Source organism: Monodelphis domestica, chromosome 7 (genome assembly GCF_027887165.1).
Source record: "Monodelphis domestica isolate mMonDom1 chromosome 7, mMonDom1.pri, whole genome shotgun sequence".
Classification (NCBI taxonomy): Eukaryota; Metazoa; Chordata; class Mammalia; order Didelphimorphia; family Didelphidae; genus Monodelphis; species Monodelphis domestica.
In genome coordinates this window covers 63,534,439-63,554,427 of record NC_077233.1, presented here as the reverse complement: position 1 = coordinate 63,554,427, position 19,989 = coordinate 63,534,439, and the positions used below count along the sequence as shown (strand labels likewise).

The 19,989-nt window shown below is 42.9% G+C and overlaps 1 protein-coding gene and 1 pseudogene across 1 annotated transcript; both read right to left on the bottom strand.

Moving 5' to 3' along the window:
- Positions 1-493: 493 nt before the first annotated feature.
- On the bottom strand, positions 494-18,552 carry LOC100619628 (ATP-binding cassette sub-family E member 1-like; annotated as a pseudogene).
- Positions 17,966-19,824, bottom strand: LOC100028243 (histone H1.10). Its single transcript, XM_007500321.3, has one exon. It carries the CDS (start codon positions 19,678-19,680, stop codon positions 18,991-18,993), a length of 690 nt encoding a protein of 229 aa, XP_007500383.1. The 5' UTR covers positions 19,681-19,824; the 3' UTR covers positions 17,966-18,990.
- Positions 19,825-19,989: the final 165 nt, after the last annotated feature.

Here is a 19,989-nt window from a genome sequence, read left to right as displayed (position 1 = left end):
CTAAGCTGGAAGGGTTAAGGGGGGAGAAGTCTTTAAGTTTTTAAAAGTAAGAGCATCTTTTATATCTTGGCCCTCCTGGGCAAATCATATTGTACAGAAAACAGTTCTTAAAGATTTTTAAAATTGGAAATACTGGTCAGTATTTGGTCAGATATTGATATATCAATAGATTATACTTATATTGAATATCTCCCCATAAGTTTTAAAAATCTGGAGATGATTCATATAACTCAAGATGTCTTGATCTTAGAACATGATGCAAAGAAAAGCTTTGTCAACAAGTGCAAAAAGTGGTAGTGTTTGATGTTTAGAATATAATATTATACAATTATAACAGCTGCTGCTGCTGTCAGATAAAATAAATCCTATTTCACACTTTGGATCATGTAGGTCATTCTGAAACTTGACTAAAGTTTTAAACGCCTCAAATTCTCATATTGTCAATTATCAATCTATCAATCACTACAATTATTGATTTATAAATATTCTTAGTTTAATCATCTACGAAAAAGTAGTTTCCGCTCCTCTTTTGTTTAACCTTCTTGATCGAATGACATTTGTTCATTCTTGGCTTGTAGCGGTTTGGATCTCTTCAAAGTAATTTCAAACTGAGATAAAAACGTATTATTCGTGCCAGCCAAAAGGGTCTGGGGACTGTTTGCAAGCATATTCTTAGGTGGAATAAATACCATCAAAAACGATGACCCGCTCTGCTAGCTAGCCGCCATAATACAATCATGTTGGACACCAAAGGCTACCTTCTTCTTCTTCTTTTTGTGGAGGATGAAATGTCTGACAATTCTAGCCACTCTTAGACCACGCTCCGCTCAGAACCCAACTATGCACCCAGACGGTTCACCAATTAAATAGACGTCAGCAGGTTTGCCCAAAGAGCAACTCATCTCTTGCTACCAGATAACATCTGCACCTCTTAACCTATGATGTTTTCAACCTGCAGAGGCTTCATTTCATCAGCAACAAATTGTAGGTGAGTGATAAGCATTTTGTATCTTCTCATGTCATAACTGGCATCTGCTTCCTGTTGATTTGGGACTGATTGTGGCTCAGAGCTGACATGTAGAGCAGGGACCTCCCCTTCCTTCATCGGGTTTAAGCTGGTCAACAAGTATTCTGATGCTTGTAGTTTTGCTAGCACCATTTTCTCCCATCATCCCCATGATTTCAGAGTCATTGAATTCTGAGGCAATGATTAGGAGCTCAAATTGGCCCATTTTCCCCCCATTCCTGGACATTTATATATGCACGTCTTTTTCACTTCCTCATTTGCTCTGGCAATCATTTCAAAAACCAGTGATAAGCTCTGAATCATAAGTGTTCTGGAGGAATGTAGGCATCTAGAAAATATTTATAACTTCTCTCATGCTAAAAGGAGGAGTAACAATGCCATAAACACTTATCACCCCACACAAAGAGCAGATGAAGTCAGAAAGATCATCAAAAACCCTTAGATCAGGCTTCACAATGATGATCTTCCTAGCGATCAGGAATTATTAGTGATTATAAAGTAATGATAGCCCGTAGACTTTGCTTAACATCTAGGTGGCTAGAAAGTTCATCAGAATGGAAATACCAACTTTTTGTATACAAGTTGCAGCAAGAGCAGATCTTTGCAGTTCTCCTCCAGAGAGGTCCTCAACATTTTATTCTTTAAGATGGGTTCAGTCAAGCTCTTGAAACACAAGAGCTTGTGTCTTTGTTTCATCCTTCCAGGCCCACAGTTCCCTTTGCAGCTTTGGGAATCTGGTCCACATTGCAGCTGAATAATCGCTTTTAGGTCATCTATAATTTTTTGATGAAATAGTTTTAAATTCATCCTCCAAAATAAGTCAAGATTTCTTGTCTAGTGTAGATATAAAATCTACTAGACAAGAAATCCTGCATGTATGTATAGATATAAAATCTACTAATGTTGGGGCAGTTTTCTTGGATAATTCCCTATAGAATGATGTCCAGACTTTTTCTTTTGTCATGATATTCTGGTAGACCAATGATTCTTAAGTTGTCTCTCCTGGACCTGTTTTCTAAATCTTCTGTTTTATGGATGAGGTGTTTCATATTTTCCTCAATTTTTTTATTCTTTGGATTTTCTTGTGTGTGTGTGTGTGTGTGTGTGTGTGTGTGTGTGTGTGTGTGTGAAGTCATTTGCTTCTAGTTATTGGAGTTTAGTTTTTAAAGACTGAATTTCATCCCTGGATTTTTGGTCATCCTTCTCCTTCTGGTCTGATTTTCTTTGGAGGTGATCTTTCATTTTCTTTGCCTCATCTTTCATCCCCTTTGCCTCATTTTCAAACTGAATAATTTTGGCTTTCAAGACACTATTTTCTGTTTCCAGATGATTTATTTTGCTTTTTAAGTTCTTTTCTCGGTTGTCTTCAGCCTCTCTTAATTGTTTTTTAAATTGTATTTTGAGTTCTTCTAAAGCCTGTGTCCAATTTGCTTGAGTTTCTGCATTTCTGCTTGGTGTTCCTTGATCCTCCTCTGTTCCATTTGCTCTTTGTTTATTGCCTGGATAGAAGCTGTTGATTGTAATTTCTTTTTTCTATTTCTGTTGTTTACTCATATTTCCCCCCTTCTTTACCACCTGTAGTTGCCCATAGTCTTGCTCCTCTCATTTTGTGCTGTTATGTCCTGAAGGGGATTCTTCTCATCCTGCTGTTTGATCAGGTAGTTTGATCTTCCTCCACTGACAGCAGAAGCTGAGAAGGAACTGGGCTTCTTGACCTGTGGTCAAGGTTGTTGCAGTCTTTGCCCCTTGGAGCTGTCAGCGAGGCTCTTAGATGAATCTGTGGGGGAGGGGTATTGGAGCTTAAGCTTCTCTGCCCTCTGAAGGCTTCTTATCTGCCCTTATTGATGAGATTGAGCCAGAGTGGGGTTGATCTGCAAAGCTGGCTGTGTCCTGAGGCCAAAACATCCAGAGAAGGGGAGAGGGGAGAATTGAACATTTCAGCTGCAACTAGGCTGCCTGCTCTGTACTTCTCCTCCAGCTGCCTCTATGTTGCCAGTGTTCTAATCCCTGAGCCTGGCACAGCTTTGCCAGCAAGGTTCTCCCTCCAGACTAGGTTCCTTGCCTGCCCAGAGATTCCAGCCACTGCTGGAGGTTCAGCGCTGTAGTTGGGGGAGGAGTCCTGGGATCTTCCTTCTTCCTTCCCCTTAAACCAGAGTGTTCTAGAGTTCAGGCTTTTTTGGGTGCATACCTTTTAAGTTGGGTCCAGGAGGAGGGTTACCTAGCTCTGTCCTGTTGTTAGATTTGGTTTTCAGTCCCCTGGAAGCATTGTATTTTTGATCAATGAGGAAGGGTTTACAGAGGTCTGAATTTTTGCTGCCTCTAAGCTGCCATATTGACTCCACCTCTCTAAATCTCTTACAATTAGAGGAATGAAAATCAAGACAATTCTGAAGTACCACTTCATACCTAGCAGATTGGCTAACATGACAGCAAAGGAAAGTAATAAATGTTGGAGGAGATGTGGCAAAATTGGAACATTAATTCATTGCTGGTGGAGTTGCGAATTGATGCAACCAAGGAAATAATAAGGAAAAAAGACCTGTACAAAAATATTTATAGTCACACTCTTTGTGGTAACAAAAAATTGGGAAATGAGGGTGTCCCTCGATTGGGTAATGGCTAAACAAATTGTGGTATTTGTTGGTGATGGAATACTGTTGTACTAAAATGAATAATGAACTAGAGGAATTCCATGTGAACTGGAACAACCTCCGAATTCATGCAGAGTGAAAGGAGCAGAACCAGGAGAACCTTATAAACAGAGACAGATACCCTGTGGTACAATCAAATGTACTAAACTTCTCTACTAGCAGCAATGCAATGATCCAGGACAATTCTGAGGGACATATGCGAAGGAATACTATCCACATCCAGAGAAAGAACTGTGGGAGCAGAAACACAGAAGAAAAACAACTGCTTGATCACATGGATCCATGGTGATATGATTGGAAATATAGACTCTAAAGATCACCTTAAAGCAAATATCAATAATATGGAAATAGGTCTTGGTCAATGACACATGTATAACCCAATGGAACTGCTTGTTGGCTATGGGAGGGGGATAGGAGGAGGTGAGGGAAAGAACATGAATCATGTAACCATGGAAAATTTTTCTTAATCAATACTTTTTTTTTAAAGAGAAAGAAAAATCAGGAAAACTAATCAATACATCAAAAAAAATCTGAAAATTCAAGGCAATGTTCCACATCATCAGAAGGAGTGAGAGGAGGGGCATCTTCTCATCTCTTTTCTCTTTTTCAGTGCTCTTGTGCAAACCCTGGACAGAGATTCCACCCAACCTACTGTAGGCCCCCCTCTGGTTCTTGTAATACTCTGTGGACATCAGAACAGCATTAGGAATTTCTATCCAATATCCTTTGCTTTCTCCATGTTACTAGTCCTTCTTTGTCTTTAATTAGGTTTCTCATCACACTTGATGAATCTTCTGTCTTCTAACAAAGTTTTAGACGCCTACCTTTTAAAGCAGAGTTGTTTTTCCTAAGTGAAGCTTCCTAGATATCTATGAGCTGTACCTTCTGGCAGATTTGAGTTCACAGTTCTATGTATTAGGGTTTTATCAAAGAAGGTGGAAAGAGAAGTTTGCCCTTGTGAAAGGGAATTCTTTATTCTCTTTGTCTATTTTGATTTAATCAATCAGGAAACCCCTACTTAACACTTTGTTAGCCATCAAGTAAGAGAATTCACAAGTCACTTATTTAGAGAGCTCCACCCTTTTAATTCAATCAGTCAGAAACTTGTGAATCCTTTGATAAGAGTTTACACCATCAGAGGTTAAGAGGTAGATCCCACCTGTACAGTCCCCACCCTACCAACCCCCCCTCCCCTGGTAGTGCTAGGCAATTTGGAAGCTGTGATTGGCCCTGTGAAGAGAGGAAGGAACATGGAAAAAGGACTATGAAAAGTCCTGATCTTCCTGTCCAGGGAACCTGTAGCTTGGATCTTCGGCTAGGGACTTCTCCTGGTGACTTCGGTTTTGGAGGCAGCTTTGGACTTTGACCTTCAGCTTGGACCTTGACATTGGCTCTTGGACTGCTTCTTGGAGGACTGCTCCTGGATCTTCTCCATTGGACTTTGTCTTGGGTGAGTGAGTAGCTGGCCTTCCTTTCCTGGCTTCTGGAGAGATTAGTCCTGGAATGGTTTTCTTCTTCTGGAGAAGGCTAAGTAGGTAGAACCTTTGTATAAGACACCACCTAAGGGTTAATGAGCCCTGCCCTGGCTGAGCTTGACACTGGAGCAACATTTAGTGTGATAGACATTTTCTCTATCCTCTTCTTACATTTCTCTACTTTCATTCTTTCTACCTCTTTGTAAATAAATGCTACTAAAAGTCATTTTGACTTGAGCTATAATATTTTAAATTGGCAAACACAATATTACCTTAGAATTCTCATATTAGCATAAAAACCTAAAATTTAATTTCTTACTCCCTATACATATAACCTTTACAAGGGAGATATTTGCTCTTAAAGGGTAGTTTGCATTCCAGGAAAGAGCCATTGTAGGATTTACAACATCCCCAAAAGCTTTCCATTTTTCTTCCCACAATACAATATGTATTATTGTATTCAAAAAGTATTGTACTCAATACTTTCTCTTCTCATTATTTTGGTCACCTATGGATAACAAGTATGAGTCTTATAGTACAGTTTATATATATTGAAGTGTTTTAGAGTATGTGGTTCTGTAAACCTTAAAATTTCTTAGACTTATGAATGTTGGAAATTTCCCCATTGGGAAATTTCATACTTGAAAAAATTTCCTACTGATAGTAAGAACTCTATTGGAATATAAAACTCCTTGGCATGGGAGGATCCTTCTCCTCCCTACTTAAGACTACTTTAAGACAGAAACCTTTTGCTAAACAATGGAAAGGGCTTTGACCTATGCTTAAGCATAGAACAGGAAGTTCTTTGAGTCATGATTGATTTTAGAATTGATACAATAGAGATACTTGGAATGACAGAACCAGGTCTTGTAAACTACAATCTCCACCCTACTCAGAGTAACAGGATTTAGGAAGGGCTGCAGCAAAGATAAAGATTTAATTATTTGAGAATATGACCTTCAACAGACATGTGCAAAGGGGTCAGACCTCTGGGTGGTCCTGGGTTAAGCTAGAGCCACCATTGGCAGAGGGGAGACATCGACAGTGATTGGTAGATGTGAGAACTGAGGGGAGGGAACTTAGATTGTTTGCTAAAAGGTAGCAGGGTTCTGAGGACAGAGAGGGATGGTGGATGCTCTGAAGGAGGTATGAGAGGAGAGAGGTCCTGGAGGGAGAGCTCCTGGAGAGGTCTTGAAGGAGTGTAAACCTCAAATTTCCTTAGACTTATAAATGTTGGAAATTTCACCATTGGGATATTTCATACTTGGAAAATTTCTTACTGATAGTCTATTGGAATGGGAACCCCATTGGCATGGGAGGTTCCTTCTCTTCCCTTCTTAAGATTACTTTAGGACAGAAACCCTTTGCTGAACAATGGAAAGGACTTTGACCTATGCTTAAGCATAGAACAGGAATTTCTTTGAGTCTTGATTGATTTTAGAATTGATACAATGGAGATACTTGGAATAAATCTCCACCCTATTCAGTCCTAATAGTATTGAGTAAGGGCTGCAGCCTAGATCAAAATTTAATTATTCCAATCTCTACCCTACTCAAGTTAACAGGATTTAGAAAGGGCTGTAGCAAAGGAGTAAAGATTTAATCATTTGAAAATATGACCTTCAACAGACATGTGCAAAAGCCAGAAACCTCTGGGCGGTCCTGGGTTAAGCTAGAGCCTCCATTGGCACAGGGAAATTGATGAACAGTGATTGGTAGATGGGAGAACTGAGAGGAGGAACTTGGATGGTTTCCTTAAAGATAGGAGGAGCCGGAGACTTGAGGGGGGTTGAGGAGCTTGGTCGGGGTGATTGCGGTAGACTCTGAGAAGCTTGCTCTGAAGGAAGCTGAAGGTGGGGGCCTCTGAGACTGTTTCTCCATTTTGGTCACATGAGTGATAGGGACTGATCTCTTTTCTTTGCCCCAGCTATCTAAGGGCTTGGGCCTTTTGGCCCAGCCTAAACAGAAGGGGTATTTAAGCCCTATTCCCTTCTCTCCCTTTTTCTCTCTCTCTCTCTCTAATTCCTTTCTTGCTCCTATTGAAATTAAACTCCAAAAAAGGCTGACGGCTGACTTGAGTTTTTCATTTAGGAATTACATAGCTGAATTCCTTGGCGACCTTAAATTAATATATATCAGTCTTTTAAAGTGATTCCCTTGTCACAGGAGGCTGTGGAAGGAGAACTCAGGAGGAGTCAGGAGGAGAATTCTCTGAAACATTTCTTGAAAGGAGGCTCTCTTGAAGGTGGAGCCTGAGGTTGGTATGAGAAGCCTTACCTAGAGAGATCGTGGGTGAGTGATAAAACCAACTGACTGATTTATCTCTTAGGACTGAGGTCTAGGCCTTATTGGCTTGAGGCCCTTCATTCTTATTCCTTTCTTACTTTCTCTCTTTTTCTATTGATTAATCAGTGTATTATAAATTAAATTTCTCTATAAAACCCAGTTGGCTTGGGTATATTCATAAACAGGAATATATTCCCTGGCGACCATCTTATATTTATATAAACCCAAGACACAGTAGAAAACATATTTCAGTGGTCATAATTGATATATATATTTCCCTTGCTCCCAAACATTTTAATTATCACAGTTTATGGCTCCCACTCTCTTATCTACAACTATTTAATGCTCAAAACTATTTAAAATCTAACAGTTCTGGAGATTTGTTTGGATTTTCACCATAACTGTATCTCTTAATCTTGATACATTTTTTGGATATATTAAGATTAGGTTGAACTTTTGGAATTTTGTTGATAGAAAGAATAGTACAAAGTTACCACCATTTCATGTGCTTCAGTGTTTAACTTATTCTAAGATATATTCGATACAGTAAATTTCATATTCTTGGAAAAGAAGCTAAATCAGACAAGACCTTCAAAATTTGGGATTGGCATATTGTACAAGTCTGGACAGAAATGAATTTCATATTCAGAGTGCAGCTAAACCAATTTTTTATGTTTACAGAAGGCTAAAGTAATATTAAACATTCATTAAAATAAAAGAGTATGTTATTACTCTGGCCTTTTGGTGAAAAATCCAATAACTTGTTACCAACTATTTCAACTTTTTTTAATTATGTGTGATTGCTTAAACTTTAAGGCTCTGTTTATAAGTCAAATGTGCTGTAGCTTTCAAATATTTGCTGTACCTAAACATTTTGTTTTTTCACTGTTTTCCAAAAAAGGAGCAAAATTTGTATTTCCTTTGCATTTTTATGAGTTAATAAAATATGACACATTGAAAAGAAAAAAAAAACCTAGGAGACTAGGGTGTGAAAGCCTTCTGGGCCTATCTCACAAAATCTATTAGTCTCTGGGAATCTATCATCTCATTCCAGATTTCTTCTAGGAGTTGTAATGTAGGGATTAAGGGGAAGGAATAAGTATTATGGAGGGAAAGAGGGAATGGGGTTGAGAGAGTGAAGAGAGTCTTCTTTACCTCCCTTCCTTTCTGAGGGGAGATAGCCAAATCCTGTCTTCTTGAGAGAGAAATATGACTCCTCAGAGAATGTTTTCTGGGAAATAGGGGACAGGAGACCAGAGAGGGAAGGCTTAGTGAGTTGACAAGATACTCCCCTCCGAGGAGCCTTGAGAGGCAATGTGATTTTCTTATGCCTCTGCTTCCCCCAGAGACATCAACTGTCAGTCCCTTTTCAAGATCTTTGGGCTACCCAACTGTCAAGGAGAGATGTCAATTCCTTGGGAAATCCCTGAGACCTAGAAGTCAATCCCCCTTTGGGGAGAGGTGTGACCTTCCCCAAAATCTTCAGTCCCCTCAACAATATTGACTAATGACTGGCCCAGACCTAAATCTTGAATAACATTTTATTGGGGTTCAGGCAGGGAAGAGGTATCAGGAAAATCAAATAGGGAAGTGAGTAAACAGGGAAGCCCTATGGTTACCCACTCTGGCAAATTGGCCCTCCAAAGTCTAGGGATTCAAGGCTTCTCAGCCTTGATCCTTCTTTCTTGCATCAGTCCCTACTCTCAAGCTAATTAAACTTGAATATAGAAGTGCAGTGATGAGTAAAGGAAAGAGACAGAGAGAAAGATCTTAGGAAAGGACTTATGGATGGCTCTCTTTTAAAAGTCCCAATCCACAGCCCCACTGAAGACTTTAAACTATTGTCAGGAATGGTTTGGTTGAAGGTGTTCAGGGGTTCAGAAAAGACAGTTGATCTCCAAGAGAATAGGTTTCTTCTGAGCTTCTGGAGATCCACCTCTCTTCTCTCCTTCCCTAAGCCAGAAGTGACTTGTCTGTTGAAGCTCCAAGCCTCTGTTCCTTCCTTAGTACTCTCAGTTTCTTCCTTCCCTTTCCTGCTCTTTTTTCAGCACGTCCCCTCAAGAGATGATCTCTTGTCCATGTAAAAATCTCTCATCTCTTATCTTACAGAGTCTTCTTTTACCTTTAAGTTCTTCTTAATTGTTTGAGTAGAGAATGTTAGAGCTAGAAAAATCTCTGGAGACTTTAACTCACAGGTTCTAATCCTGGGATCTGTGAATTTCTTTTTTAAATGTCTTTTATAAAATGACTAATATAGGAAAATGTTTTCATGATTAAACATGTACCATTTATATCAAATTGCTTACTGTCTTAGGAGGTGGAATGAGGAAAGGAGGGAGGGAGGAATTTTGAAAAATATGAATGTTAAAAATTGTTTCTACATGTAATTGGGGAAAATAAAGTATTATTTTAAAATATTTTTGATAATTGTGTTTCAGTGAAATTGGTTTCCATTGTAATCCTATGTATTTTATTTTGTGCATTTAAAAACATTATTCCCAGAATGGGTTCATAGGTTTCATATGGGAGCTTTACCTCTGCCAAATGGGTCTATAGCACAAAAAAGGTTAAGATCCCTAATGCAAGAGGCAACTTAGTTGGCACAGTGGATTGAGCACCAGGCCTGGAGACAGGAAGGTCTGAGTTTAAATCTGACCTTGGACACTTCCTAGGTGTGTGACCCTGGGCAAATCACTTAACCCCAGTTGCCTAGCCCTTACTGCTCTTCTGCCTTAGAATCCATATTTAGTATTGATTCTAAAGCATAAATGAAGAGATTTTTAAAAATCCCTGATGCAATCTAGCCCAACCCCTCATTTGACAGAGGCACAAATGACACTGGAAAGATTATACCTGTAGCCACATCCTAAGGAGCTTTTGCAAGGCCCAGTTAGTCTGGGCTGGCAATGCACAGCTTTGCCTTTTTCTTTCTCTGAAGACCTAGCCCCTCCCATGGGACAGCTCTCCCTTAGAATTGGGCTTATCCCAACTCCTATCAACTAGGCAGATCCTCAAAGGGAGGAGATTTCTCCTTCCTCCCACCTAGTTCCACAATGTCCCCCTTTTGGATATACTACTTGAAGAGGGATGATACTGTGCAGAGCCCCTAGCTAGCTATTCCCCACCTAAACCTCAGACTTCCTGCTTCCCAAGGATCTGAGTCATCTCAATCAGTTAACATTCCTTGTGCCTACTATGTGCTAGGCATTGTGCTGAGTGCTGGGGCCACAGAGGCAAAAGACAGTCCCTACCTTCCAGGGACAATCTAATTCTAGTCTAATAGGGGAGATAATAAGCAAACAAATACAAAGCCTGGGAGGGCATCCTATAGAAGGTAGGATTTTAGGTAGGACTTAGAGAAATCCAGGGAGATCACTTGTGGGAACACAGGAGGGGGAGCAGCAAAGAACATACCCAGACAAGAGGCAAGAGTATGCTGTTTGTGAATAGGCAGGAGGCCTGTTACAAGGGAATCACTTTAAAAGACTGATATATATTAATTTAAGGTCGCCAAGGAATTCAGCTATGTAATTCCTAAATGAAAAACTCAAGTCAGCCGTCAGCCTTTTTTGGAATTTAATTTCAATAGGAGCAAGAAAGGAATTAGAGATAGAGAGAGAGAAAAAGGGAGAGAAGGGAATAGGGCTTAAATACCCCTTCTGTTTAGGCTGGGCCAAAAGGCCCAAGCCCTTAGATAGCTGGGGCAAAGAAAAGAGATCAGTCCCTATCACTCACGTGACCAAAATGGAGAAACAGTCTCCGGGGCCCCCACCTTCAGCTTCCTTCAGAGCAAGCTTCTCAGAGCACACACCAACCACACCGACCAACTTCTCAACCCCCACCTCCGAGTCTTCAGACCCCCCTATCCTTAAGGAAACCATCCAAGTTCCCTCCCCTCAGTCCTCACATCTACCAATCACCTGTCCATCAATTTCCCTGTGCCAATGGAGGCTCTAGCTTAACCCAGGACCGCCCAGAGGTCTCTGGCTTTTGCACATGTCTGTTGAAGGTCATATTTTCAAATAATTAAATCTTTGATCCTTTGCTACAGCCCTTTCTAAATCCTGTTACCCTGAGTAGGGTAGAGATTGGAATAATTAAATTTTGATCTAGGCTGCAGCCCTTACTCAATCCTGTTAGGACTGAATAGGGTGGAGATTGATTCCAAGTATCTCCATTGTATCAATTCTAAAATCAATCATGACTCAAAGAAATTCCTGTTCTATGCTTAAGCATAGGTCAAAGTCCTTTCCATTGTTCAGCAAAAGGTTTCTGTCCTAAAGTAATCTTAAGAAGGGAAGAGAAGGAACCTCCCATGCCAATGGGGTTCACATTCCAATAGTCAAGACCCACTATCAATAGGAAATTTTTCAAGTATGAAATTTCCCAATGGTGAAATTTCCAACATTTATAAGTCTAAGAAATTTTGAGGTTTACAGGCCAGTGCCACTGGGCCAAAGTATGGGTAGGGGGAGTAAGGTATAAAAATACTGGAAAGGGAGGAGGGGGCTATGTAATGAAGGTCTCTGAATTCCAGACAAAGCATTTTGTATTTTATTTGGGGGGATGACCTGCCTTTAGGAAAATCCTTTTAGTAGCTAAACAGAGGATGGATTGGAGTGGGGAGAAGACAAGTAGATCCACCAACAGGCTATTATAGTAATCCAGGTGTGTGGTAAGGAGGACCTGCAGTAGAGAGGTGACAGTGTCAGAGGAGAGAATATTTGAGAGATGTTGCAAAGATGATATCAATAGGCCTTGGTAACTGATTAGATATGGAGGGTGAAATCGTTGCCTAGGTAACCCAGGATAACTACTAGATTGTGAGTCTGAGTGACTGGAAGGATGGTGTGACTCCTCCAAGATGTGTGTGGGGGGAGGATTTAGGAAGAAAGAGAATGAATTCCATTTTGGATGGATTTAATTTAAGATGCCAACTGGATACCCATTTGGGAATATCTGAGAGTTAATTGGAGATGTGATGTTTGAATTCAGTAGAGAGATAAGTATACAAGGAGACAAGCAGAGCCTGGGACAGAACCCTAAGGGACCCTGATTAAAGGCAATGATCTGAAGAAGGATTCCGCAAAGGAGACTGAGAAGGAGTAGTCGGTTTCCAATTCAGGTGAAGGGCCAGTCTGTTAAGGAGGATTCTCAATCACAAAGCCATCACAACAAACAGCATCTAACCTTCCGGCTTTGTCTGAACAAATTTCCCCCACCTTAAAGAGCCAAGTCCAATGCCATGCCCTTTTTTTCACCAGCCCTGAATTCAGAAAGTCTTTCCTCCAGCAACTACAGTACCTTCTCCTTGCTGAGCACTTCCTAACTTGTATTTTAGCTATTTCTGTCTGTCTTCTCTCTTATTCGGAATTGCAAATATCTTGAAGAAGAGCCAGTGAGAGAGAGAGAGAGAAAGAGAGAGAGAGAGAGAGAGAGAGAGAGAGAGAGAGAGAGAGAGAGAGAGAGAGAGAGAGAGAGAGAGAGAGAGAGAGAGGGAGAAGGAGAGAGAGAGGGAGAGGGAAAGGGAGTGTGTGTGTGTCCCTCATCTTTAAATCTCTCAAAACTCCCAGCACAGCATTCCACATCAAACCACCGAATAGGATGGAAGCTTCTCTGATGAGTAAAACTTGATTAAGGACAAGGTGATTAGCTGATCCTAGAGAGCAGAGGAGTCCAACAGAAACCACTAAGCCAAGTGTAAGGATCCCTGAGGGCAGCACAATGACTTTGAAAACCACATATTCATGTTCTCTATGTTCTGTTGTATTTTTATTGCTTTTGTCCAATATTCTTAATTACATTATGTCTGGGAGGGCTGGGGCGGGCAGCTGCATATTTGACATCTCTGATGAAGAGTGAGTTACGTTGGTATCCCCAAATACTAAAAATAAAACTCTAGGATGTGAGGTGAGTATTCTCTGCTTAGCATAACAGTTTGCTTATAATAAGTGTAATCCATGTTTTTTTGCCCATCCATCCAGGAATAGTGAAACAAATTGCAGTACACAATGGAATGTAACTGCTGTAAAAAAAGCAATAAAAACAAAGAATTTGAAGACTCGCTGAAAGATGTACATGATGGAGCAGGAGCAGGAAGGCATTACACTGGATGACCACAACATAAAAATGAAGAATAAGCTGAAACTTAGAGCTGTGTAACCCTAATGACCAGGCCTGGAGCTAGAGTTGAGAAAGCACCGCTCCCTGGCTTCTTGCCCTCTCGGGAATTTGTCACATCACTCCTCCTTCTTCCCTGGTCATCTTCTGTTCCTCGGCTCCTATGTGTGATACATTCCTCCTCAGCTCTGCTTTTTAGAATTCTTCACTCCCTTCAAAGCTCAGTTCACATTGCCCAAAGCCCTCCATTCCTCCCCTTGGAAATATCCCCCTGCCCCCATCACCCAGAACTCCCTTTCCACTCTTGTATGTGTGCAAGTTCTTTTTGCCAAAAGACTGTCAAATACTCCAGGGCAGAGACTGTTTTCAGAGGCCAACTCTAGTTACTTGGCACATTTTATCTATTGATTGTTTGCAAGGGTATGGAACTGCTAGTGCAGTGTTTTTTCCTTTTTCTCTTTCGCCTTTCTTGATGAGTAGGAGAAATAAGAGGGTTGTGACACAAAAGCCAAGAGAGGAGTATTTAGGAAGAGGGAGTGGCAAAAGCTGCAAAAGGGAAATGGATGCCCATAAGTTAAGTGAGTTGCCAGATAACACACAACTAAGTTTCAAGAGAAGGCATTTGAACCTCAATATCCTTTTTAAATTTTGTTTTAAAATATTTTATTTTTCTAATTCCTTGTAATAATTTTCAACATCTGTTTTCTGAAATTATAAGATTTAAATTGTCTCCTTCCCCATCTCAGAGATGGAAACAATTTGATCCGGGTTCTACATGTATTATTGTGCAAAAACTATCAGTCTCTCAATTGATGATCTGGCTGCGGGGAAGCAGCTGGAAATGGACAGAGAACAGCCAGAGTGTGAGAATTAGCTCCTAACACTTACAGTTTCTTTAAGGATGTTTCTTCATCTGCAAAATGCAAATATCAAATATCTACACTATCAATCAATAGACAAACATTTATTAAAATGTGCCAGGAACGATGCTAGAGAGGTAGATAACAATGACTTAAATCTGACCCTCAAACTTACAAAAGTTTATAGAATATTCTGTCCTTGGCATGAAGTAAAATATGGTCATTGATAAGTAATACAAGGTAGAGATAGATATCTATGTTGTCTATATGTGTATGTAAGTATAAAATATATATTTTTATATATATAAAATAGAAAGTGATGAGATAGTGAGGACTGGCAACTGGGGAAATCAGTTAAAGTCTCTTTGAAGAAATAGCCCTAGAGTTGGGTCTAGAATTGAGGTTTGAGATTCCAAACCTCCCGAATAGATGAGGAAGAGGTATTTTCACTAATGTAAGGGGCCACCAATGCAATGGCATGTAGGTGGGGGAAAGACTATTATGGGGAAAAGACTTATTATATAAGACTATTAACAGAGGCCATGTTAACTGGATTGTGTTAAAGGGAGTACTATATAATGAGGGTACACAATTGGTGGAGGAAGCAGAAATTCTCTTATGAAAGGGCTTTAAGAACAAGAGAGGTAGCTTAGTAAATAGAGTGCCAGGCACAAAGATAGGAGGTCTTGGGTTCAAATATGCCCTCAGACATTTCCCAGCTGGATGACCCTGGGCAAGTCACTTAACCCCTATTGCCTACACCTTATCATTCTGGAAGTATAATAGTTATCTTGTGCCCACAGGGCAATAAGACTGTGCTTGCCTTTAGACATGGCAATAGAATTATCAGATTTATATCCTGAAGAGAGCCAAGTAAAAGAAAAATGACCTGTTTGTACAAAAATATTTATATTGGTTCTTTTTGTGGTGGCAAAGAATTGAACATTGAGGGAATGCCCTTTTAACTGGGGAATGGTTGAACAAACTGTGGTATGGTATATGTGGGTGATAGAATACTATTGTGTTGTACAAAATGACAAGGGAGGCAGTTTCAGAAAAAACTTGGGAAGATTTAGATGAACTGATGCAAAGTGTGAAGTGAGCAAAATCAGATCATCACACACAGTAATAGACATATTGTAATGACAATCAGCTGTAAAAGACAGTTACTCTGATCAAGACATTGCAAAAGGATGCACAGTGAAGAAAGCTGGCCACCTCCAGAGAGAGAGAAATGATGAACTGAGTACAGACTGGAGCAGATTTTGTTCACTTTATTTTTCTTCTTGTTTTTGTGTATATTTTCTTTTGCAACACGACTAATATGGAAATGTTTTGCATGATTTCACATATACGATGGACATATTGCTTGCCTGGGCAAAATGGAACAAATTTGGATAAAAAAATTTAAAATAATGTTAACAAAAATTTTTAATGTAACTGGATATATTTAAAGAAATAATTTTCTGGAAAAAATAATAGTTGCAGAAATAAAGAAGTTAGATTAAAAAAAATCTACTTTAGACAGGTTGAATCTGATGGTGGAGGCTGAGGATTCTGGAACAAAGGCCAAAAAAACTGATGATACTGTTTGTTTCAAGTTAGGGAGTCATTGAGGGTGTCATATTTATGAAAAGAAAAAGACTTCTAGGGCCGAGAGTCTAGAGCCTGGACTAAACTGCTCCTTTTCCTTCTCTCCTGACTAGAAGTGGAATCTCCAGACCCCAGTCCCTGAGCAAAGTAAAAATGTTCCGAGTGCTCATTTGTTTATTCACTTCTCCCCAAGATCTGGAACATCCAAAATGACAGGAATATTTGAAAGACTGGATATAACAGGAGAGCGCAGGTCTGGAGGACAAAAATATCATCCTCATTTCCAAAAAAAGGGAAAACTATTGTTTCAGTTCTAGAATGTATTTAAAGATATGATCAGTGGACAGAATTTTGGAAGAGAGTCAAGCATGACTTCTAGAATAAGTCAGGCCACACTAACCTTTATTTTCTGACAAACCTAAATTTCTAACAGACATGGTAATATATATAATAAAAGCATTTTCATAAAAAATGCTCATGGTCTATTTTTAAAAAACCCTTACCTTCTGCTTAGAATCAATATTGTGTATCAGTTCCAAGGCAAAAGAGCAGTAAGGAATAGGCAATGGGGGTTAAATGACTTTTCCAGGGTCACACAGCTAGGAAGTATCTGAGGCCACATTCGAACCCAGGATCTCCCATCTCTCATCCTCCTTCTCAATTCCTGGCTCTCAATCCATTGAGGCAGGTACCTAGCTGCCTTTTTTCATGCTATTCCTTTAGAAAAAGACTTGAAACTTGAATGAACGATTCAGGACAGCCTGTGGTTAATGTCGACTTGGACAGGGTTCTTTGCTGGTTAACTTTTTTTAAAAATCAATGACTTAGTTCCTGTTGTCCTTATCAAACCTGCCGATGACATGGCGGGGGGGGGGGGGGGGGGGGGGGGGAGGGGAGGGATAGCAGGAATAGGTAACATACTCCAGGATAGACAGGATTAAAAGAAAAAGTCTTGACAGGATAGAACTACCAGGCTGAACCTAGAAAAGTGAAATCCCTACAGTGATGCTGTAAAATCCTAAGAGTTTGTCTTTTAATTGACTTCACAAGTCTAATTTAGGGGAGCCACATTAAGACGGTCGCGTCTGGAAAAGATCTAGCGGTCCTAGTGGACAGAAAGCTCTATGAATCAACAATGATATGCCAACGAATGGATTTCCTGTCATGGTTTAATATCAGGAAAAACCAAGGAGAGCCCATGAAAATGGAATTGGGGAATTGGGGTGTTTTAAGGCCAAACTCCTGGCTGGCCAATTTCTCATCACAGGTTCAATTGGTGTCGGAATGTGGTTCTTCCGAGCCTTTGTGGGTTGGACTAGCTGGACGGAGGGTCCCTGCATACCTCAACATACAAAAGGGACTCCTGGATCCAAGACGTGGAGTTGAAATCACGCTTAAAATTAATCTAGTTAGACCATTTGCATAAAGAAACTAAGACTGACTTAATTTGACCAAACTCGTTAGAAGTGCGGGGCGCCAGCCTGGGATTATTTCACTTCGCAACCCATTTCCCCGGACCTCTTGAGGGCGGGGCGAGGCGGGGCATTTTTCTGCTTTTTAAACAAATTGTTACTTTTGACCGAGTTCTTGTGTCTAGTTTGTTTGCCAGAACCCCGGTGGTGCCCACCTCCCTAGCCCGTGGGCGTGCCCTTGAGGGGAGGGGACTCCGGCCAGCTGGACCAGCGCCGGGGAGCCTTTTACCCCAATGAAAGGCTCCGATCTCAGCGGGGTCCTGGACAAGGGGGCGGGGGCTGCGGGCAGTCTCGACCAGGGACTGGACATTGGCTCAAGGGGTACCTGTTCCCTTTTTCGTCCGTATGAGGAGCAAAGTGGAGGGTCCACGCACGGTCATGGGAGCAATGGAAACCCTTCTGCACCCCCCGCCCCAGGGAACTCGGGGTATCCTCCCCAACAAACACAGACACACAGCCGGCAAGAGACAGAGCGAGTCCAAAGGTTTTAAAGAATTTATTGAGCCAAAAAAAAAAATAATAGAAAAAAGGCCAACGAGGACAAGTGAAAGCGCCGAGGGCCCAGATGCGCTGCGTGCCCCCGGGGAGGCCGCGGCCCCAAGCGATTGTACATAGCGCACAAAAGGCATCAAGTTCCAGCCGGGCCCCCAACAGCCGGTGGGAAGCCCTGGTCCCCAACGCCCCAACGTCCCCGCGGGAGTAAGGGGCAAGCAAACTTGACCGGGCCGGGCCGGGCCCAGGGGAGGGTGGGGCGGCTCCCCTTCCCCCGCCCCTCCCACTCATGGGCGCGCCAGGAGATCCGCAAGCCAACCAGCGGCCTGGCCCGCCCCGCCCCTCCACCCCCATGCACACAAACTCCCGCAATTGGAGCTCAAGGATTCGTCGCCAAGGAGACCGTCCCGTTGCCAATGGCGAGAGCCAATAGGGGCGTCGCCGGGGCTGTTTCAAAAATCTAAAGCAAACAACAAAAAAAAAAATCTCTACCGCAGCCGGGGGCGGGGGATGCGAGAAGGCGAAGCTGTGGGAGGGTAAATCGGAAAGGCATCCCGACACATCTCCGCGCCCCATACCCCCGGCCCCGGGACCCCCGAGGTTCAGACCGGGATCAATTCAGGGGCTGGAGGTAGGGCTGCCGTGTAAACAGTACAAAACCTACACAAAGGGTTAAAAAAAAATTGAAGAAAAAGGAACCGTCCCCTCCCCCCACCCCGAGCAAATCGCTATAAAAATAACCATTTTGGCGTGGGGCGGAGAGTCCGCGCCTCTCCAGCCGACCTCGGTCCCCCGGCGACTCGCTCAGTTCATGGCGAAGGAGGAGGGCACTGGGTGGGTGGTGGCCGTCACAGCTTGGGTACCGCAGGGTGGGCGGGGAAAGAAGTTGGGGGCAGCGGAGAGAGGGCGGGGAGGAACGGGTCCAGCAAGCAGCCCATTTTCTCCCCCGGCCGGGCAGGCAAGCCCCGGGCCGGCCCTCCCCATCTGCCCCCGGTCCCCTGGCCCTGGGCGCGCTCACTTCCTGCCCTTGGGCACCTTGGGCACGCTGGGCTTGGCCGACTTCTTCACCTTCTTGCCCCCGGCCGAGGATGCCTTCTTAGCTGCTTTCTTGGCCTTTCCTTTGTCCTTCTTTCCGCCTCCTCCGCCAGCGCCGGCTCCCTTCTTGTGGGAGCGCTTCTCGGACTTCTTGGCCTTGGCCGGTTTCTTGTCGCCGCGCCGCGCCGAGGCCGCCGCCGAGGATGCCGAGGCCGCCGCCTTCTTGGTCTTATGGTGAGAAGTCGAGCCCGAGCCCTTCTTGTCTCCTGCGCCGCCGCCGCCCTCCAGCTTCTTCTTGTTGAGCTTGAAGGAGCCGTTGGCGCCCGTGCCCTTCACCTGCAGCAGCGTGTCGTTCTGCACCAGGGCCTTGATGGAGTACTTGAGGTAGGTGCGCCCGTTCTGCTGGTCGAACCAGGGCACCTTCTTGGCCTCGTTGTAGATCTTAGCCAGGGAAGAGCCGTTGCGCTCTCCCAGCTTGCGGATCGTCTCCACCACCAGCTGGCTATACTTGCCTGGCTGGTTCTTCTTTTTGTTGTTCTTTTTCTTCTTGGAAGGTGACAGCGATGAAGAGCCGGCCTTGACCTTCTTACTGGCCGGCTTCTTCTCCGGGGTGCCGGGGGCCTCTTCGGCCGGGGTCAGGGGCAGCGCCTCTTCCAGCTCTACGGACATGGTAGCAAGCGGGTTGGTGGCCGGCGGCGCGCGGAAGCCGGGGGGACGGGCGGGGAAGAGGAAAGCAATGGGAGCCTGACGCTCCGGGGAAGGGGGGCGGCGGGCGCAGAAGGAACCGGCTTGCAACAGCGCGAGGCCGGAGCCGCTGCCTTTTCTGCCGCTGGGCACCAGGGTTGGGGCTGGGGATGAGCCTATGGCGATGCTCCCACTTTGGTGTCTGAGTGCCGGGATCTAGCTGGGCGGGATCCTGCGCGTGCCTTATATTGCTCGGTGGCGGACCACGTTGAGAACAACAACAGCCTGGGCTGG

What these genes read in the sequence shown, in the direction of transcription:
- LOC100028243 (XM_007500321.3), bottom strand. Translation starts at nt 19,680, where the DNA reads ATGTCCGTAGAGCTGGAAGAGGCGCTGCCCCTGACCCCGGCCGAAGAG.